The sequence below is a fragment of the Natator depressus genome, chromosome 9 (genome assembly GCF_965152275.1).
Source record: "Natator depressus isolate rNatDep1 chromosome 9, rNatDep2.hap1, whole genome shotgun sequence".
Taxonomy (NCBI): domain Eukaryota; kingdom Metazoa; phylum Chordata; order Testudines; family Cheloniidae; genus Natator; species Natator depressus.
The window spans coordinates 79,744,705-79,765,635 of record NC_134242.1 but is presented as its reverse complement, the minus strand read 5'-3'; the positions used below and the strand labels follow the sequence as shown (position 1 = coordinate 79,765,635).

The 20,931-nt window shown below is 43.9% G+C and overlaps 1 protein-coding gene across 4 annotated transcripts in view; it reads right to left on the bottom strand.

The window, feature by feature from the left end:
• Positions 1-16,441, bottom strand: part of ARHGEF9 (Cdc42 guanine nucleotide exchange factor 9) — a 238,795-nt gene extending 222,354 nt beyond the window's left edge. For 2 of the 4 annotated variants that reach the window (XM_074962411.1, XM_074962409.1), the window contains exons 1-2: positions 16,305-16,440; positions 12,993-13,102 (exon numbers count right to left, since the gene is read on the bottom strand). In XM_074962411.1, coding sequence (XP_074818512.1) covers positions 12,993-13,102; positions 16,305-16,356 — 162 coding nt within the window. In that variant the 5' untranslated portion in view covers positions 16,357-16,440. Of the gene's footprint in view, positions 1-12,992; positions 13,103-16,304 lie in introns of all 4 variants that reach the window. The other 2 variants (XM_074962410.1, XM_074962412.1) reach the window with 2 other exon arrangements.
• Between the last annotated feature and the right edge of the window lie 4,490 nt (positions 16,442-20,931).

Here is a 20,931-nt window from a genome sequence, read left to right as displayed (position 1 = left end):
GAACAGACTGTTAAACATAATAGTTAACATGTGTTGCAAGGGACTATTATAAATGAAGTAGGTCATTAACACCTCTGTAAGGTGTTAATTAATTAATTAATTGGGGAATTATTCCATCCCTGGGGGACAACAGGAGGATTGTTGCCCATTCATTTATAAATCAGGCAAGTGGAACTGTCATTGCTTCATTTAGGAGATTATTTCAGGCTGTTTGATTTTACCATAAAGGAAAGTTTTCCTGATATTCATTCCAAGTTTTCTGTTGCTGTTTCATCACATTGATCTTTATACGCCCTCCTTCTGAAGTGTTAACATCCTTTAAATACTTGACAATACATAGTTGATAGGCCTGCTGTAAAGCCACATTATACATCTCTGGCATTCAAGTTAGAACTGTGCAAAGCATGGACATGGTGTGGGGTGAGCACTCAACCCAAGTCACAATTTCAGCTTCAGAGTGAAACGCAGCCAAAACTGCTGATTCTCACCTGGTGAAAGCACAGGTTTTCATAGGCTTTGTGCCACAGTTCCAGCTAGAGATCCTTTAAGATTTGGACCACATTCCTGACATCTGGCAAACCTGACCTGAGTTTTTAGTCTGTAACAGATCCTTCAAGTCAGGTGAATTTCACCAGGTTTGGGGGAGGTGTGAGGGGATGGTTACAAAACCTCCCCTCAAGAGGAAGCACCTTAACAAATCCTTGGTCTTATCACTGTGCTGCATACTGTGTCCCCTCAGAGCTTCAGTACAACAGCAGGGACAGACCTAGGTCCTTCTGCTCTAAAAACAGATAGAGCTGTTGTATTAATTTAGATGGAATAGAGGGGCCCAAATATATTAATATAGCCCAGTCAGTGTCCAACATTAAACAAGGTTCAGGGTTTGGTATACAGAGACCTCAGCCTGCTTAGTACCATGGCAATCACACCATTAAAAATCCTTTTAACCTTTTATTAAAGATGCCAAAATGAAAGAAAAACAGTTAACGCATATGAAATGTAAAGTGGAAAGTCAGGCTTTCATTTTAACAGCATCCCTTGTTCCCTTTCCCTTTAGCTGGAGAGAGTTTTAGAAGAAACCCCCCCTTGATTTGACAGTCTTTTAGGTAGTACCAAAGATGGCAACAGCTGTCTTTTAGGTAAAAGAGAGGAAGCTAGCTAAGCTGAGCTGGAGCTCTTGTTCCCAGGAAATAGTGCAGGTGGCAGCCATACTGGTGAAGCTCACTCCAGTAGCTTCCCTCTATTCTTTCATAGTCTCCACCCAAAGCCTCTTTCTTTAAGGACCCAAAAAGGGATGATGGCTGGGCTGGCATAGCCCACCCTCTAATTACTGCATTCACCAGTTAGCCCTAATATCTGACAAAGCAATTTTGGTTCATTTCCGGTTCTACAGCTTCTGTTTTTACCAAGCATGATTTCAACATATGATTCAAGAACTATCAACATGACCTTTTGGTTTAGACTAATTTTGTCTGGTTCTCTTGCACCTGTTTATAACATTCATTATTGAAAGCAACATGACCTACTTTCCATCAACATCTGTTATTGTAGGTTATTGTAACATCTTATAAAACTTCTATACACTTTTTATAACTGAGCTCATAATTAGGGTAAATTTGTTGACCCAATTATCACAACAAGCCTCCACCACTAAAGCCGAAAGAGGATCTCCCTTAGTTGTTAGCAGTATCAGGCCTATGACACACAATTAAGCAATACAGATTCCATCCACCAGAGTACACTGGTGTGCATACATGCCTATTCTAGACAGCTCACTATGATGTCTCTTGGTCACAGTGCCTGATTCTATGATGTATTCTACAGACATAATGACCACTGGCTTCTGCAACATTTGAGAGATCTCAGAATCTTAACAGCCATTGGAGAAAGGACTTTGAGGCTGTGACTTGTGAATTGTACTAATTTCGCCTATCCCCCCCCAAATTGAATTCTCTCTTTAGTTAAACCCAGGTGTAGTTACAGTGGCCTTGAGCTACCAAAATAGCTGTTGCTTAGTACTACAAGAGCATTTGTCAGAATGTTTACACAGAGATTTTTCATGCTACATCTAATGCAGAGTTCGGTTTTCCGAGAACAGTGTGCTGGGAAAGTGCAAAGCATACAGAGCATACATTGCTGCCAAGCAAAGTGCCAGCAGGGTTTATAATATAGCCTCTTTCATACAAACCATATCGCAGAGCGAAACAACCCAGTGACAGAGTTAAATAATGAATTACAGCACAAGCAAAGAGAAACAAAGGGGTGTAAGTGAGAAAGAAAAGAACCTTTCTCATCTAAAATTGGATGAGATTGTGTGCTAATAAGTGGGTGATGCACAGAAAGGCCATTCCAGGGGCTGGGAGCTGAAGGGGCAATGCTCTCATACTAGAGGTAAGATTTTGGGAAGCAGAGAGAAAGGAGATTTTGCTTTGAACTACATAAGGGCTGATTATGGAAGATCACCATAAATCACATGCTTATGGTCTGGCAGCAGGCAGTTCCATCTGTAGTTTCTCAGGGAGCACCCAACCTTCTAAAGTACTACGAAGGCCATCACGTGGAGGCCACGACCTTCTTGATTCAAGCATGGAAGTGCAAATATCTCTTCTCTGCAGTCCAGAACAACTGCCTCTCCATTTCAAGCCACTCACCTGCTCGTTGTCTACCCCTAGCGGTTTTGGGGAACTCTCCCACCATTGCATTATCATTGAGGCCTGATCTACACTACACAGTTAGGTCAATGAAAGCTGCTTTGCTTCAACCTAGCTGCAGAAGTGTCTTCACTTACATTTGGCTTCTGCCAACATCAGTGCCTCTCTATGCCAATTTAGTAACACCACCTCCCCAAGTGGCGTAGAGTCATGGTCAATGTAGTTAAGCTGACACTGTGTCAGTGTAAACCCTGAGTTGCTTATGTCAATTGTTATTGGCCTTCAGGAGCCTTCCTACACTGCCCCACACTGACAATACAATTGATACAAGTGCTCCTGGTTAGGATGTGCACCGCCGACACTAGGAGCCAAGCCTGCACACACACACAAGCGATTTAGTAACTGCGGTGGCTGGCTGTATGCCAATGTAAGTTAGGTCAACATCATTTTGTAGTGTAGACGTGACCTGAGACAGCTCCATCAGCATGCCATTAATGGAAGCCCTCAAACAGACAAGGCCCAGGCTCCACCCCAGTGGCATCCATCACTGCTCTATGCAGAAACCCAGCGCTCTTTTAGAAATAACTTTTAAGAGAGTCAAAATGCCCTGAGCAGGATAAACATTCATCTGTTGTCCAGCTGGTAGAAGCAATCAGCAGGGTAGTTGGAATTGGACCCATCTCAGTCACCAGTCTGTAAATTCAGGGTAAAGGTGGTCCATTCACAGCTAGTCTGGGAATGAGCAAGTTCACTGCAAGCCGCGTATGTTCATACAGTGTATCTCACACTCTGCTCAGTTCATATGCCACCATGGATTGGAAACATTAGCCCTCAGATCCCTAGAACGTTACAGTCTCACTGCTCAACAGGGACTTTAGAACTGCTCTTTGCACAAGCATAGGTATGGTGGGCATCCAACAGCAGTCAAAGAGTTAACCGTTCTTGGGGTTCAGTATTAGTTATGTCAAGGTCTGTCAATTTAGGTTTGCTGACGACTGCCCCACCTCCTGTGCGATCTAGTGATGTCACACAACGCTATGCACACTACATGTATGCACACACAAATGGGTTTTACAGAACTGGAAAGCAAGTATAGTCACGGATATATTTAGGAAGCTCCTGGAGTTGAATGAGAAAGAGGGCACAGGGAAAACCATACAAACATCTTAAAACTGTGGCAAATAGTACTTCATAATAGGTTTAGCAAGTGATAATGTAAACCACAGAAAAAAATATACAAAGCAGACATTCCCTGGATGCAAAATGATTGAATATTTAGAGCCAGGGAAGAGAGAGATTAGAGAGGATACATTTTCCTGGCTCTCCTCCATGCATACAAATAAATCTCTGAGTGCATTGGTGCACTGATATTTAAACTAATTAGCACAGACAAATCCATGGGACTCCATGCTTTTCGGTCAGCCTAGTCGTATGGACAGAAGGCAATCGAATATCATCGTGATTAGCTACAGCTTCTGTGTCAAAATGCAGCAGTCAACGATCTATCCCCCCTGAAATTAGTAAGGCAAGAGAAATATGGTGTGGGACACATTTCAAACAGTAAACGGAAAATAGCTCCACAAAATTAAATGCTCACTCAGCAATGCACAAGGAGATAAAAATAGAAAGCAACAGAGCTGGTGTGTTTCAGAGTAGCAGCCGTGTTAGTCTGTATCCTCAAAAAGAAAAGGAGTACTTGTGGCACCTTAGAGACTAACAAATTTGTTTGAGCATAAGCTTTCATGAGCTACAGCTCACTTCATCGGATGCATGCAGTGGAAAATACAGTGGGGAGATTTTATATACACAGAGAACATGAAACAAAGGGTGTTACCATACACACTGTAACGAGAGTGATCAGGTAAGGTGAGCTATTACCAGCAGGAGAGAAAAAAAAACAAAAAACCTTTTGTAGTGATAATCAAGGTGGGCCATTTCCAGCAGTTGACAAGAACATATGAGGAACAGTAGGGAAGACAATAAACATGGGGAAATAGTTTTACTTTGTGTAATGACACATCCACTCCCAGTCTTTATTCAAGCATAATGTAATGGTGTCCAGTTTGCAAATTAATTCCAATTCAGCATTCTCTCGTCGGAGTCTGTTTTTGAAGTTTTTTTGTTGAAGAATTGCGATTTTTAGGTCTGTAATCAAGTGACCAGAGAGATTGAAGTATTCTCCAACTGATTTTTGAATGTTATAATTCTTGACGTCTGATTTGTGTCCATTTATTCTTTTATGTAGACACTGTCTGGTTTGGCCAATGTACATGGCAAAGGGGCATTGCTGGCATATGATGGCATATATCACATTGGTAGATGTGCAGATGAACGAGCCTCTGATAGTGTGGCTGATGTGATTAGGCCCTGTGATGGTGTCCCCTGAATAGATATGTGGACACAGTTGGCAACGGGCTTTGTTGCAAGGATAGGTTCCTGGGTTAGTGTTTTTGTTGTGTAGTGTGTGGTTGCTGGTGAGTATTTGCTTCAGGTTGGGGGGCTGTCTGTAAGCAAGGACTGGCCTGTCTCCCAAGATCTGTGAGAGTGATGGGTCGTCCTTCAGGATAGGTTGTAGATCCTTGATAATGCGTTGGAGAGGTTTTAGTTGGGGGCTGAAGGTGACGGCTAGTGGCGTTCTATTATTTTCTTTGTTGGGCCTGTCCTGTAGTAGGTAACATCTGGGTACTCTTCTGGCTCTGTCAAACTGTTTTTTCACTTCAGCAGGTGGGTATTGTAGTTTTAAGAATGCTTGATAGAGATCTTGTAGGTGTTTGGCTCTGTCTGAGGGGTTGGAGCAAATGCGGTTGTATCGTAGAACTTGGCTGTAGACAATGGATCATGTGGTGTGGTCTGGATGAAAGCTGGAGACATGTAGATAAGTATAGCGGTCAGTAGGTTTCCAGTATAGAGTGGTGTTTATGTGACCATCGCTTATTAGCACTGTAGTGTCCAGGAAGTGGATCTCTTATGTGGGCTAATCCAGGCTGAGGTTGATGGTGGGATAGAAATTGTTGAAATCATGGTGGAGTTCCTCAACGGCTTCTTTTCCATGGGTCCAGATGATGAAGATTTCATCAAGTAGGCAAGTAGAGTAGGGGCATTAGGGGACGAGAGCTGAGGAAGCGTTGTTCTAAGTCAGCCATAAAAATGTTGGCATACTGTGGGGCCATGCGGGTACCCACAGCAGTGCCGCTGATTTGAAGGTATCCATTGTCCCCAAATGTGAAATAGTTATGAGTGAGGACAAAGTCACAAAGTTCAGCCACCAGGTTTGCCGTGACATTATCAGGGATACTGTTCCTGACGGCTGGTGTGGAATACCAAGCAGAGCTCCCTGCTATGGCTGCATAGAGTCACTGGGAGAAAACCCAGATCAACCCTCCCTTCATTCCATTCTCCTGGAGAGTACTTTGGTTGAATTTCCTGTTCCTCATAAATGTGCTGGTATGGAATTAACTTTGGGGAGCCTGGGAATGCTTCACAGAAGGCATCTGGCTCACATGTACCCCATCACTGCCATTACAGTCCCCTTCCTGCCTCCAGAAATAGGTTGCTTGTCAGAGAAAAGCAAGCCTTTCTGAATATTCAACACCTTTTTGCAGCAGATCTGCATACTCCCTGCTATTAGCACAGGGAACAAGAAAGAAACTGGCCCTAATGCAGATGCAAGATTTCCAGCTTAAATACTCACACCGCAGCTTTGCCTGGCACAAAAGATTGTGCTTTAATCCTTTTTATTAGGATGCCTCCCAGGCCAACAGGAAGGAGTAGGGAGATGGGCAAGACCAGGGTACTAAAATACAGCTGGCGTTAGAAATTCAGGATGAAGCAGTTCCAGCAAAGGAAGGACTGACCTGAACCTGTGCCCACAGAATACAAATCTCACTAATTAGTGAAGATCCAGAAAAGTGTAGTTAAATCCCCTTGACACCCCCCTCTCCTGACTGCCAGGTACAATTCAGGTAGGTGAACGGACCCTGTGGACAGGACATGGGACTCTGAGGACCTGGTTTCCATTCCCAGCTCTGCCACTGTTTCACTGTGAGAGCCGGGGTAAGATCCTTAACACCTCCTGGACTTCATTTTCTCACCCCATCCCCACCTGAGAGACCCAAAGTTCTAGTCCCTACTCTGCGAGAGTGGGAGAAAGGATTTGAACAGGGTCTAAACACAGGAGATATTCTCAGTCCCTCCTGTTACAGCTGTTCCACCGTGGATTAATAATTAAAGAGTGGCTGGAGCAGAAGGACTAGACTTTGGGTCTCCCACATCCAAGTGATCTAAGAGCTAGAAGATGGCCACTAACAACTCCTCTGGTCAGATTTTAAATGGGTCCTGATCCATTAGGCAACCTTCCGCACACCTACCGGATCAGGCCCCACACGTGAGATAGGCCCTCTTCCACCTTATCCTCTCCTGGTTCGTGGATTGCTCTGAGGCTAGGCGGGAGTTCGGCATCTGGACACCTAGAAGCGGGCAGCAGTGCACATGCCCTAATACAAAACACCTAGGTGTCGAGGGAACTTTTACACTGACAGTTTGGCACTGAGTGAGTTTAGGCACCTACAGATTTGGCAGCAGTTATGTGGATTGCAGTGGAGCCTAAAACTTAGGTGCCTACGTCTGGAGTTTAGCCGCCTAAATAACTGTGTGGATCTAGCCCAACAAGCCTTCCCTAACCCAGCCTGGAGTTCTGAGGTGATTCCAGCCTTACAAACATTCCCCTTGCCTCGACGGTGCATGGGGGGAGGGGAAGGGGGTACTGGGCGCTCTGGAGAAAGGACAGCTATTGAGGCTAGGTAGGGAGTAGCTGGGGGGGGGAGGGAGGAGCCAACTCATCTGTCCCCCCCAGCCGTCAATGCCTCCTCTGCCTGTTCTTTCCCTGCACAGACACAACAGAGGGAGCAGCGGGAGGGGAGGCTGCTTGGCTGCTGGGAGTAGCAACTACAAGGGCATCCCTACAGAAGCATGAGGGTCCAGTCAGGTTGCCAGATGCGTGTGTGACACTTGGCAGCCTTGTGAACGGGAGCATGTTCACTGACTTCAGGCGGCTTTGGACAAGGCACTTAGCACTTAACCGGCTTATAACCCAGAGGTAAGAGAGGTCATTCCCCTGCCCAGACAACACACTCAGTGTTTTTAAAATGCAGAGGAGTGCAGCTCTATTTTCAAAAACCTGCACTTTGCACGCAGCAGCCTCTTGGGGTTCCCGGGGCCACTGCTCACTAGCAGCACTGTGCCCTCGACGGCCTGCGGTGACATTCATTAATTTTTCTGGCACTGCCCCCATTCCTCCAAGGACCAAGATAAAACTGGTGCTACTAATGCCGATGCTACATTGACCCGGCCTCTTGCTCTCGAACAAAAAAACTGCCATTTGCAGCATGGAAACTAGGCATAGTTTCTTCCAGAACTGGGCCTGTGGTCTTGATTTACAAGCCTTTCCAGCCACCTGACTTTTGAAACAATCCATTTGGTCTGTGGCTGCAAATAAATGGATTGACAAGAGATATCCAAAAGCCTTCAAATCTTAATTCAGATTTACAAATCTTGCCAAGATTTTCTGGCTCGCAAGGATTTGATTTACAGCCCTGCAGTTCTGAGCTCAGGAGATGAGAGATGGATAGGCTTTGAAATGCTGCCATTGTGATCTGTGATGGTAAATCCCACTCTCGCCTCCTTTAACTCAGTGGATCTGATTTATAAACCCTGATCAGCTTTTGCACCCCTGGCTATTCCCCGTAACTCAGCCTAAGTGACAAGCTGCCTAATTGCAGCGATGAGCAAATCTCGGAAGGTGTTTTGATTAGCACTCCAAAGTTGTTTCTCTGAGTTATCTGCATCTCTTGGGCTAGCAGTTCTCACAACAAAGTATTCTGACACTTCTGCTTCTGACCCTGGCAGCCAGGTCTCTTTGTTCATCAAAAGGAAGTTCAAAGGTCCATTAATGTTTCCAGCACCAGAATCTCATTTTTATGTCATTCAGCTGGATGGAAAAGCTTCTTAACCAAGCTTTCCTGGACCACAGAAATGTTTTTTGCATGACTTGAGATGAAGGTTTAGGGGCAGGGTGCTGAGTTTTTCATTTTAATCCACTTTCGGCATGGCTCTCTAGTTACCTACCGGAAACAGGGCTGTTTCCTCAGATTGTTTGGGATACAGACTCTCTTCTTTTGTGTGTGCACAGTGCCTAGCAGAATGGGGCCCTGATCTTTGATGAGAGCCTATAAATGCTATTGAATGACAAGTAATTAAAAGTACTGTTTAGCAGAGGTATTTTTTAAAATGAAGTTTAAGTCTTCCTGGTAAATCTCTCTAACCTTCTGTGCCATGGCATGTTAGAGATAGAACTATAGCAACAGAATCACAATTTCACACTAGGAATGTGTATTGTCACAACAGTGACAAATACCAAGGCTGCTAAGTGCAGGCCTGTCCTTAATAGGTTAAGAAAGTTTGATTTATTAAACTTCGCTGACCACAGGCATGCATCATTCAGAGCCAGCTCCTGAATATGGTAATGTTGTCTATCATATAATACAGCTGATGGCGTTCTCTGATAGGGCTTGAGTAGCATACAACAGAATATATCGCTATCTATAACAGCAGCTCCCCATAAATATTGTTGCTCTTCTTTATTCAACACTTGGCTGGCTCCAGTGCACAGACAATAGCTCTGCTGGAGTTGGCTCATTTTATCGAGATGGCAAATTGCTAGTAGTTGGCAGTTTTGAGACCCGTGTGCACATCACCAAGTGGCCCATCCCAAGTGGCACCAATTCACTGACAGAGGTTCTGTTTGCTCCCAAATCCATCCATGCTAACTTATGTGTCAGCCAAGGGATGAGTGTCACTTAATACAACCAAGAGGGGGGTTCTCCCTTGCTGTATCTCTGGTATCTGAGCATGCTCCCTCCTCTGCATTCCCAGCCCTTGCTGCCCCATGAAGAGGGTGAGGGATTCCTCCTCTGTCATGACACTGGACCACTCGACGACAAGGATACTTGGTGGATTCACTTACAGGTTCATTGATCTTTTCAGTCCCATAGGGTATGTCTACACTGCAATTCAGAACCTGCGGCTGCCCTGTGCCAGCTGACTGAGGCTTACAGGGCTCCGAGCCTCTTTCACTGCACTGTAGACTTCTGGAGTTGAGCTGCAGCCCAGGCTCTCAGACCCTCCCACCTAGGGTGACCAGATGTCCCGATTTTATAGGGACAGTCCCGATTTTGGGGTCTTTTTCTTCTATAGGCTCCTTATTACCCCCTAGCCCCTGTCCTGATTTTTCACATTTGCTGTCTGGTCACCCTGCTCCCACCTCACAGAGTCAGTGCGACAGCCTGGAAGTCTACCCTGCAAAGAACCAGCCACACAGCCTGAGCCCCAGGAGACGGAGTCAGCTAGCACGGACCAGCCATGGGTTTTTAATTACAGTGTAGCCATATCCATAAAGGTCATACCCTGTAACTTTCACACCTGGAAATTCCACAAGAAAATCATTTGAAACGGCAGGGTTTCGCATCAAGACCATGAATCAGCCCTAAGTTTGTTCAAAAGCTTTGCAGTAGTGAATCTCACAGCTGTGTGTATTTCACATGCTTTAGGTGAAAGGTGTAACAAAATTCTCACCACCAGGTTGGGTTAGTGCTGCTTGCTATAATAATTAGAGTGGGGCTCACACCAAAACCTTGAATCTAAACAACAGGTTTCTAAATTATTTAGATTATAAATTCCTTGGGACAGGGAGCTTATCGTCACACCTCTGTAACAAGTCTCGCTACTCTGGGCACAACACAAAGTTCTAATCCAGACTGGAGTTTTGGGGCTGCCTCTGTAATAGGCCAAACAGCCACAAACTCTGGGAAGAAAGGAGTTTTTCAGGTTTTTTGGCCCTCCAATTACAATAATTCTTTGCCCCTCAATTGAGTTTCTCAGGATCTCAAAGCCTTCACAGATTTAACAAATTAAGCCATATAACACACACAAACTAAGCAGTAAACCCGTATTATCCTAACCATAAAGACAGGGAAGTTGAGGCACAGGTAGGTGAAGTGCCTTGCCCAAAGTCACATAGTGAGTTAATGGCAGAGTCAGGGATAGAACACAGGTGTGTTCTAATGCCCACCTCTGTGCTTTTACTACCAGCTCATGCTTCTGCTCTTGATTTGTGTATATTCATTACCTGGCAGAGATTTTTAGCTCCATGTACACTCTGCATCCAATTAACGCCCAAGATATCCTGTCTACCAAAGTGGGAGGATCTCCTTACAGAATTACCCCTCTGGGAAGAGATTGTAATCCTGAGGGAAGTGAGCAGAAATTAAGGGCTGACCATCTTGATCAGACTCTTGGTTAAATGAATGTGATTCTTCTCTGTGGGTTATATTTCAGCCCACTAGATAAAGAAGTAATTGAAGGTGACAGTCAAGGCACAAAGCTAACAGTTTTCAGAGTGGTAGCCGTGTTAGTCTGTAACAGCAAAAACAATGAGGAGTGCTTGTAGCACCTTAGAGACTAAAAAATTTATTTGGGCATAAGCTTTCGTGGGCTAACAGTGACTCCTAAATGCCAATAACCCTTCCCTGCATGTGTTCAGTGAAAGCTGCAGAACCCATCCAAAACAAGGAAATCGGAGTAGTCAACATGAGTTATCACCAGTGAACCATTTCTATCACGAAAACCAGACATAAAGCAGCAGGGTCCTCTTTAACGATCATGTTTCATAAAGGCAGCTGATCAGATAAAGAAGGGCAATTACGTAGCGGCATAATAAAATTGTACAGACACAGCAGGGAGGCAGCAGTGGCAGCAGCTGTGGGGGAAATAGTAACAGGCAACATGCAAGAGCGGGCTCAGTTTGGATCAATACCCAAGTATTCAGCTATTTACCTAAACTTCTGGGTGTAAAGAATTCATGTGTTGTGACAGCAGATGTAACTGGAGAGCTCAGACTAGCACTCTATAGACGAACACTAGTACAAGGATGCTTTATCCTCTTTTTGGGCCCTGCCACTACAGGTCAACATCTCTCTCACTCGCTCTCAAAATCTGGGCTGGAAATAGCATGAAAACAGGGTCCCTTGTAAATGGTCAGTACTGTAGTTCCCTTTTTGGTCCCAACTGGGAAATCTGGTGTTCGTGGGTGCTGGCCCATCCTTTGCTCACCCCACTGCAAAAGAAAGCCCTGTGCGTGGTAAATTAACTCTCTTTTTTTTTGCTCTTTCTCCAAAAGCTCTTCTTTGCTGCGGTCATCCACATGAGCATCATGCTGAAATCAGTGAGACATCAGAGTACACACAGTACAATCAGCAGTACAGCAATTGAAGTACATCCTGCCTGAACACAGCAGAAAGTTCATGGAGGAAAGCTCCCGCTACCCTACTCCCCACCATGGCAAACATAAGCAAGAGCCAGATTGATTCTGGTCCTAAATTGATTTGCTTACATATTGTCTAAAGCTATTTCTGAGACTCCCATCTGATCAGTAAAAAGCAGCTTCCCCTCCCCACACCAGCTGGGAATCATTCAATGGACAGTACAAAGAGGATTAGCAACGTAGCTGGCTCATGATGAAAGCAAACCAAGATCCTCTCATGACACGTGCTGACCACCTTCAGCTCCCAATGAAGGGCTTCCTCCCAGAGCCAGGCTCAGGAAAGACAAGTGTCACAATGAATTTCATGTAGTGAACCTGACTTCCAGAAAGCAAGGGTACAGCGTGAGGCAGCTACCAAGAGAATTCTGAGCCTGGAGACGCGGTGATATGCACATCGGGGAATGCTGGCACAGCGCTTTGCCAATTTTCTTTCTAGTTTGCCCACAACTTTCTAACTCCAAGACAAAGATCCAGACTAGTCCCCACAACCCCAGTGGGTTTCACTAGTGAGTGTGGGGACTATACTGTCAAAAGTAAAAGGGATTTCATCTGTATTTGCAAAACACTTTGGAAAGAACAGACACACAAATATGTCACAGAGATAGCGACAATAATTAATCCAAAGGACATATGGTAATAAAACTACAGACAATTTGAAATTACACAGTTTCCCCCCATCTGCAAGGAATATTCAGCCAAAAGGAAGGGAGAGCCCAGGCCCTGTATTAGGTTGTAAAGCCTCTGATTTATATCCGATGGGAACTAATCTGGGCAAAAAAGGTTAATGCTACAATCTTTATATTGCCATAAAATAATTCGCACTAATTACAAAAAAAGTCTGCTGCTACAGAAACTGGATTCTGGAAGCTTTTACTAAAGCGTATTGTCAGATTCTAAGGCTAAGGACGTACCAGACAAATGCCAGCATGAGAGCAGGTAAAACCATATTTCAAACAATGCCTTACTTTATTGACTAGCAGCTGTTCAGCTCCAGGCTTCAGGGGCTTCCACCTACTGCCACCATTCCTGCCATCTCTGCGTACCTCCAGAGTCTTTGAACCCAGGTCATTCTCAGCTGTAGGACAAAATCCACACAAAAAGGAATTAAAGGATAAACACCCTATTCTGGCTCAGGCTGTGGGGTGAGGGCTGTTCTGTTTGAATGCAAGAAACAAGAGACAGTGTGAAAATACTCCTTCAAGCGCTACTTTTTTCTTTAAAAAAAAAAAAGGAGAGAATTTATTTTGGTGCCTAATTCATGCTCTCGAGATGGAAGAAAAGTATCCTCATTTGGATGCTATGGAAATTCAGACATAACTTGAGAGCTCAGGGCCAAATTCAGATCTGGTATAGGCAGGTAGGGGCAGACACACTGGATCACTGGCCAGGATGCTATTCCACAAGCTCAGGAAGAGTATAATCTGAATACATTGTTATTAAAGGTCTGGTATCTCAAGGACCATACGTTCTAAAACACTTCTTATACATCTTTGGAAATCTGGGTTTCCCAGCCTTGATGGTCTGCAACATGACACACCTTGAAGTGGTAACTGCTCCTTTAATCTACGCAAAACAAGAACAGGCCATTAAAAGGCCGAGTACCAGAGAAGCCAGGATGTTTTCATCATCCCAAGCACCCTAGGCCAGACCAACCATGGAAACAATTGCACTTCAGTGGAATTGCACCCACTTATACCAAGTCTGAACTTGACCCTATAGACAACTGAGCACCCCGTAAGGATTCTATACCTGAAGGTGCAGCTGGCTATTAAGGAGATACAGATGAACTAGGAGGACTAGATGATTCAAGAATAATTTACCTTTTATTAAATTCAGCTATATTGTTCTAATCAACCATGAATCTAGCTCTTCCTCCCAACCCCTACCCGATGGGCATGGCACAGTTCTGGGCAGAAGCCTTTGCTCTAGTTTAGAGAGGTCTATTTCCCTCTCATATTGCCCATGGTTTTGTTTGAATCACTCCGCCAGTCCACCCTTCACACAATGCTTGCCTGGAGTGATATCCACTGGGAGAGATGAGCTGTAGAAAGGCACCACATGTAGGTCTGCAGCTGCTGCTAATGCAGGCTCCTGAGTCAGCAGGCCACACATGGCTTGAGCAGAGCACAGACAGTGTTCACTCACTTTCCCTGGGGTCTGTCATCCCTTTCAGGAAGGAAAGAGCTGAATTCCGGAAAATTTGCCTGAGAGATGTACAACACTGATTTCCCTTTTTCCAATCCACCCCTAAGTCCAGACAGCAGTTGCACTCAATGCTAACCTAGGATGGCTGCGTGACTCAGAGATGGGCCCAAACTAAAATCCCAGATCTAAAATATCAGATCCAGACTGAGAAACTGGCCAGTGACAGGATGAGCTGAAACCCTGTATCCAAGTACTCCTGAGCTTTGGGAAAGTGGAGATACGAGTCTGGATCTGAACTCTGCAGATCAATTTCACCACTACCTTACAATGGCTCTATGTGTAGTGGGTAGCGATACAGTTTGGAAGCTAACAGCATCTGGCAGACAGAATCAGCTAGACCTTATTAAACTAGTTTTAGCTATGAACTGCTCCCCATGCAGACAGGTACCTTCCAACGGCAAGCCTGGAGGTGTGGTTTACTCTGTAGCACAATTAAATGAAGACCTACTGACTGTTGATCCTACACATCTCTTACCAGACTACCATGCTGTGCCTCTACTGTGCCATTCATCTGAGGATCTTAGAGTACTTCATAAGCAACCTTCAGGGGCGTTAAAACATGGGGTTTTGTTCTGATTCCCAGTGATAAGCTAACTGTGAAATTCATAGCCATGGACCCAATCCCACTCCCAGCTGAAGTTTTGCTACAGATCAAGATCCAGACCTGGAGATGTGTAGAGCTGGGGTTCTGGCTCAGACCCATCTCTAGTTATGGAATTGCATTCAGGGCTGCTCGAACAGGGAACCTGGTTTTCATCCAGCGTTACTGGGAGAGAGAGAGATTGCACTGAAGCCTATTTCCTAAATGCAGCACCGACCTAGTCAGCCTGCTATTATTTTTAGCAGTGCATGTTTCTCTTTCTAGTCTCTCAAACAAACAAAACCAAACTAAGCTGCAGCGTGAGCACTGATTATAACTAAAGGATGATAACTAAAGAGGCAACGTGCAGATCCTGTAACACTTGCATTCTTAAAAAGGCTTATCCACTTCCACCCACACACAAGAAACGAATAGCGTTCATTTCAGTAAGCAGCTGCTTCACCCTTTCACCACCATACCCGCTGTGCTGCCACCATCCATTAACACTTGGTTGCAATCATTGGCATATTTGGATGTACCTGCACGGCTGGTATTCTTGACCTGGACATGCCAAGAAATCCTAATGTTCAGGTGTTAGTAGTACTGACCCATTGGGAAAGAACCTCCATACTCTATTTGTCATTCTTCCTAATCAGAGAGGTTGGACATTGAAGACACCTATTACATCACCAGCTCATTTCCCTGCTAGCAGGACTGTTCCCTGCAGTACATTCTTTCATGGGAGTAGATGACAGGGGACGGATCACTCAATGATGGCCCGTTCTGTTCATTCCCACTGAAGCACCTGGCATTGGCCACTGTTGGAAGACAGGATACTGGGCTAGATGGACCATTGGTCTGACCCACTATGGCCATTCTTATGTTTTCTCCAGAGTAGTTTGGAGATAGGACTTGTACCACTTTCCTTGGCCAACTATTTCACAGCATAATAGATTGTACTCAAGTTTCTGATAGTCTCTTCCCTCTTGATCAGAAAGAAGATCCAGACTCGAAAAGCACTTTTCCTTCTGATGTCACATTCCCAAACAAACCTCCCACCTGGATCTCTGAGAAAATTTAGCTGATTATTCATTTTCTCAAATGGCAATATTCACAAAGAGACTACTAAATTACACAAAACTGTCCAGGACACAGAACTGGGAAGAAATCACCATGTGCAGCAAATGAGGTGAAAACCCAATCACAGGTTGCCAAAAGGTTTTTACACTTCAGAGCATCATCCATTTCCCTTTTCGGTAATGAAAATCTGGGGACAGGAATTGAAGAGGGGAAAGACCCATTATTTGCAATCCACATGAAGATCCTAATTCGTCAGGGATAAACTCTCTACAGCTATGGCAACCTGTTCCCGCAAATTCCAGATTTATAACGAAGACAGATGTAATTCCAGACCATCTCTCCTAGTCCCTAGTCCAATGCTTCCCTTGCTGCTTTGATTAAAAGGCAAGTAATCAAATGAAAGGCGACTCACCACCAGTGCTCAGCAACAGCCGCCTCCTCCAGCCCAGTTGGTCCAGCCCCATCGGAGTGCTTTGGGAAAGGGGTAAGGAGCGACATCTGTCCAATAGGATTTTGAAAGGAGGTGCTTGTGGTGATGGATGAAGAGGGTGAGACAGGGGCTGGAAAGAAAAAGATTGTGGGATAGGAATATTACTGCCTATAATCTGACAAAGGTCAGGCTCAAGTATGGCACTTTTAGTGCAATACCATGACTCATGCCTTTCTCCAAGGCTTACTGTAATGCCCCCTAAATGGGCCAAATAAATCCGTGACCACTTAATTGTTTGCAATAGAAAGATTTAGACTTGCTGATCGTCTCTGTATAGTATCATCTTTCATTTCTAGTAGGTCACGAGCTTGAACTCGGATCCAGGGATAAAATTTTCAAAAAAGCACACAAATCATTTAGGAGCATAAGCCAATGGAACATAGGGTCTTAATTCTCTTGGGCACTTTTGAAAGTGAGACCTAAGGTCACTAGTGGTCGAATGTTGTTCCTTCCTGGCCGTACTTTGCTGGCCTACCTGAAACCAGTAGTTTGTTATCTCAGTCCAGTTCCCATGTTGACATGTAACAGTAATCACCACTACCACAATCCACATTAACTCAGAGAGGTCAATAACTGAGTGGCATGGAAAGCGAACTACAATGCACTGGGACATGATCCCTCCAACACTGGAGGAGGTACACAGTCAGGGAGCAGTGTGAGGCGTTTGCACGGTCTTTGCGCGTGCTATAGTTAAAGAGGAAAACATCAGCTCCTGGTACTGGCTATCTTGCCTTTTATGCTATAATGTGTTTTAATTACAAATGTCACTTCTTTTAAAAAAAAGCTTAGCTAACTTTATTAAGAACACAGAATGACGCTTAAGGCTGAGAGAGCCAAAGCAGTTCCAGCAATACCCTAGCTGAGCTATTCTGAGTACTGTGGATTTTGTTACTATAACCATACCTGTCTAAAAGTGAATGATCTCTCAGGTCCCCAAAACCTTGTAAATACAGCTGCTTTTCTAGTCATTTGCAGGTGAGCATATTAGGTGTTTTCCAGTGCAATAAACAGAACCCTACACTTGGTTTTTGAACTGGAGAGCAGGTTGCAACTTTGTTATGTCTAGTAGGTATTCTTGTGGAGCAGGTAGGTTCACTAAGGGGGCACAGAAGGCCATCTGGGCAGGAAAGGATTCTGTACACCTAGGTGGAATTTTATTACTTTTGAGGTGCATGTGGTTGTAAAAAAGTACATTGAAAATTGTCTAGATGATCCTGCCCATTTAAGAACCAAATCCAATAGCTCTTGCCTCAGCTAAATGTAAAGTGTAGCATAGGGCTTGCTTCAGCCAAGTCAAAGTATGAATCATTGCAAGCAAGGAAAACTCACCTAGCTCCCTTCCTCTTCACAGACAACCTTCTCCCCGACACTGCAGTCCACATCTCTCCTCTAGTGTGATTGGAGGAATTAATTAATTGTCTACAGCTGGTCCAGCCCTGCTACCTAAGCAAATCCCCTCACTCATTACAGACCTTCTTCTGAAGGAGAGTGTTAACCCCTTCCCTGCCAACCCCATCAAAGAGTTTGTGTCTATCTGAAGCATGTCATTAGCCCCTTGTCTGAGACAAGATACCAGCGATATTTACCATTACTCAGGTCTGGGTTCCAGTTCATATTGTTCCTGTTAGAGCTGCAAAATTCAGATATGAATACAAACTCTTCTAAATTCTGTTGTGTCTTCTGAGATAGGTTTTGGTTTGGCTTAGTATAAGGATAGGGGCCAGTTGTGAAGTTACATTAGTAAGCATGAAATTGCAAGGGCTTCCAATCCTCATGCTTCAGGACATAAGTTGATCACCAGCTGGAATCAGGATGGAATTTTTTTTCCCTCTCTCTCTCTCTCTCACACACACACACACACACAAATGGACAGCATTATAACATTAGCTGCATTATGTTCATATTACATCTTCTGAAGCATCTGTCACTGGAGTGTGTTATTCACGACACTGGTTACTGTTGTATTCTGTCTCCCAAATATATTTATATGGTGCCTGTCACCATCATTTCTAGTTCTGGGATCACAATCCCTATGTTCTTGCTAGAGATAGGCCACAAAGTTTAGATTCAGACCCAGATTTAATCCAGTCAAAAACAGGAGTGGCAGGGAATTTGAATGTGAGGGGTTAGTTAGGACCCGTCTCTAGTTCTTGACTGCACATGCCTCTGTACTCTTTCACTACACTTAGAAATAGTATCAGAACGTCTATTTCGACTGAAGGGGTCACACAAAAAGGAGTAAAAATTACAGAGGTGGTTTCCTTGAAAGTTGATAGCTAACTGCTAACATGACCCATACATTATAGCCAGTGCCTGTGAAGTACTACTGAAAACAAACAAACAAAAAGGCTTTGCTGTTAACTGAAGCAACTATAAAGTGGCTGAGTACTGTTTGGCTGTGCCTCCACCAAGGTAACAGTGAATCCAGACAAAGAGGCAATTGCCTTTTAAGACTAATAGAAAGAACACTATAACTTTCCCTCTCTCAAGCAGTGACTACCTTTCATTAGCTAAAGAACAATTGTCTTGAAATGGCCAAATGTGCAGTGACTCTCTGAAAAATGGGTTCATTTTTTAGAGTTCTACAATTCAAAATCAGGCTTTTATTTTTATTCTGACAAATGATGAGTCTCAGATACACCCTGTGAGTTAGGAAATCAGTAGAAATTTCTGTGGACAATGTAACAGTAACAACTGGGAGATTCACCAGTTCCAAGGGACCATTGTGATCACCTAGTTTGACCTCCTCTACAACACAGGCCACAGAACTTCCAAAATCATTCCGAGAGCAGATTGTTTAGACAAACATCCAATCTTGATTTTAAAATCACCAGTGATATAGAATCCACCATGACCATATGTAAATTGTTCCAGTAGTTATTACCCTATTTTTACTAAGCTTTTGGGCTAGATGAGAGTTGCATCTATGTATCTTAGGTATTTACATGGCCCCCATTACCACAGTGAGTGAGTGCATTTAATGTATTTATCCTCAAAACATTCCTGTGTTTTGAGAATAAATACATTTTACAGATGGGAAGCTGAGGCAAACAGAGAATATGTTACTTGCCCAAGGTCACGGAGGAAGTCTACATCAGAATAAAGAATTGAACTTACATTCCCCAAGTCCCAGGCTAGCATGTTACCCACTGGGCCACCATTCTTCTCTTGATTAGGAGACACAATGGTAGGCAAAGTAGGTTTACCAGCCATTCTAGCTTTATGTATGTTATGAATGGAGGAGGACTTCCTTGTAGATGAACTGGCAATAAGACTGGTTAATGGGAAGAGGTTGCAAGGAATGTGTGACATTTTATAGTTCTTTTTTATTCATTATTATTTATAGTACAGTAATGCCCAGAGACGTCAACTGGAATCAAAGCCCCAGTGAGCGGGACATTGTACAAATACATAGTGTAAGACAGATTGTAAACTGTTTGGGACAGGGAACTAATTAAAAAGCCACAAGTAGTTATAACAAACTAATGTAGGGAGTAGGGAACCAGCAGATCACAATTAGGGGAACATGTGGTTACATGGATTAGCCATGTGCTAACTAGCTGGTTGAGTCAAATATATATGAATAAAGCCACCCGCCTTTACATACACTGCCAAACCTCTCAGTGACAGCAAAATAACAGTATTCCCAGACAAAACACCAGTTAAAGAGAAAATAGAAAGTTTTTTAATTAAGATTTTACTAGTACCTTGTGGTTATTAAAATTAAAATTAAAAAGTATCTGAAAATCAGAACAGCTTGGAGTTAACCAAGTTTCACTTTTCATTAAATAGCTAATAAAAGTCACTTATGCACATTGAAGATCAGGATTTGGCCCCGTACAGACAAATGGCCCTGCCACTAAAATGTAGCTACTACAGAATAGAACATAGCAGTCATTTGGCCCAAGCAAGATTTAAGAGAGTGGGGAAGTGAAGTATCATTTCTTGATTTCAAATATTAGTATAAACTACATACTAATGTGCATGCAGAGTGTAATCAGTGGTACTCCAGCTGGAAATGGGCCAATATTAAATTTCCAGCAATTTCTTGTCAAATAGAGAAGACGAACGTAGCAGCTTCTCCCAGTTGTGAGAAGCATATTGTACCAGCTGCTACAAAATGAAGATAAGCAAAGCTGCACGTCTGTGGCTGAATTTAGAACTCCTGAGTCCAAGTCCTGTGCTTAATCAGCAGACTATGCACCTGCTATTCTACTGAATGCACCAGTCCAGGCAGAACAGGCATGTGCAGAGAGAATGCCCTTCCGAGTCCCTGAATTTCCCAGGTATATCCACATGGTGTGCAGTTACTGCGTGAGAAATGAGATGTGCCGCTCATGAATTAAAATATCAGTTACTCTACTAGCAAATAATGTTTGCGAGCATTGCTCACACCTCACAACGTGGAATGCTTTATGGGGGATCGTTGGTCATGATCCCCACTAATATGGCCTGCTTTATGGGGGATCTTTAGTGGCAGTAACAATGCAAGCAGGTTTGTTCCATGCATGATATTCACCAACACTAAGATGAAGAAGTGGGCTGTTCC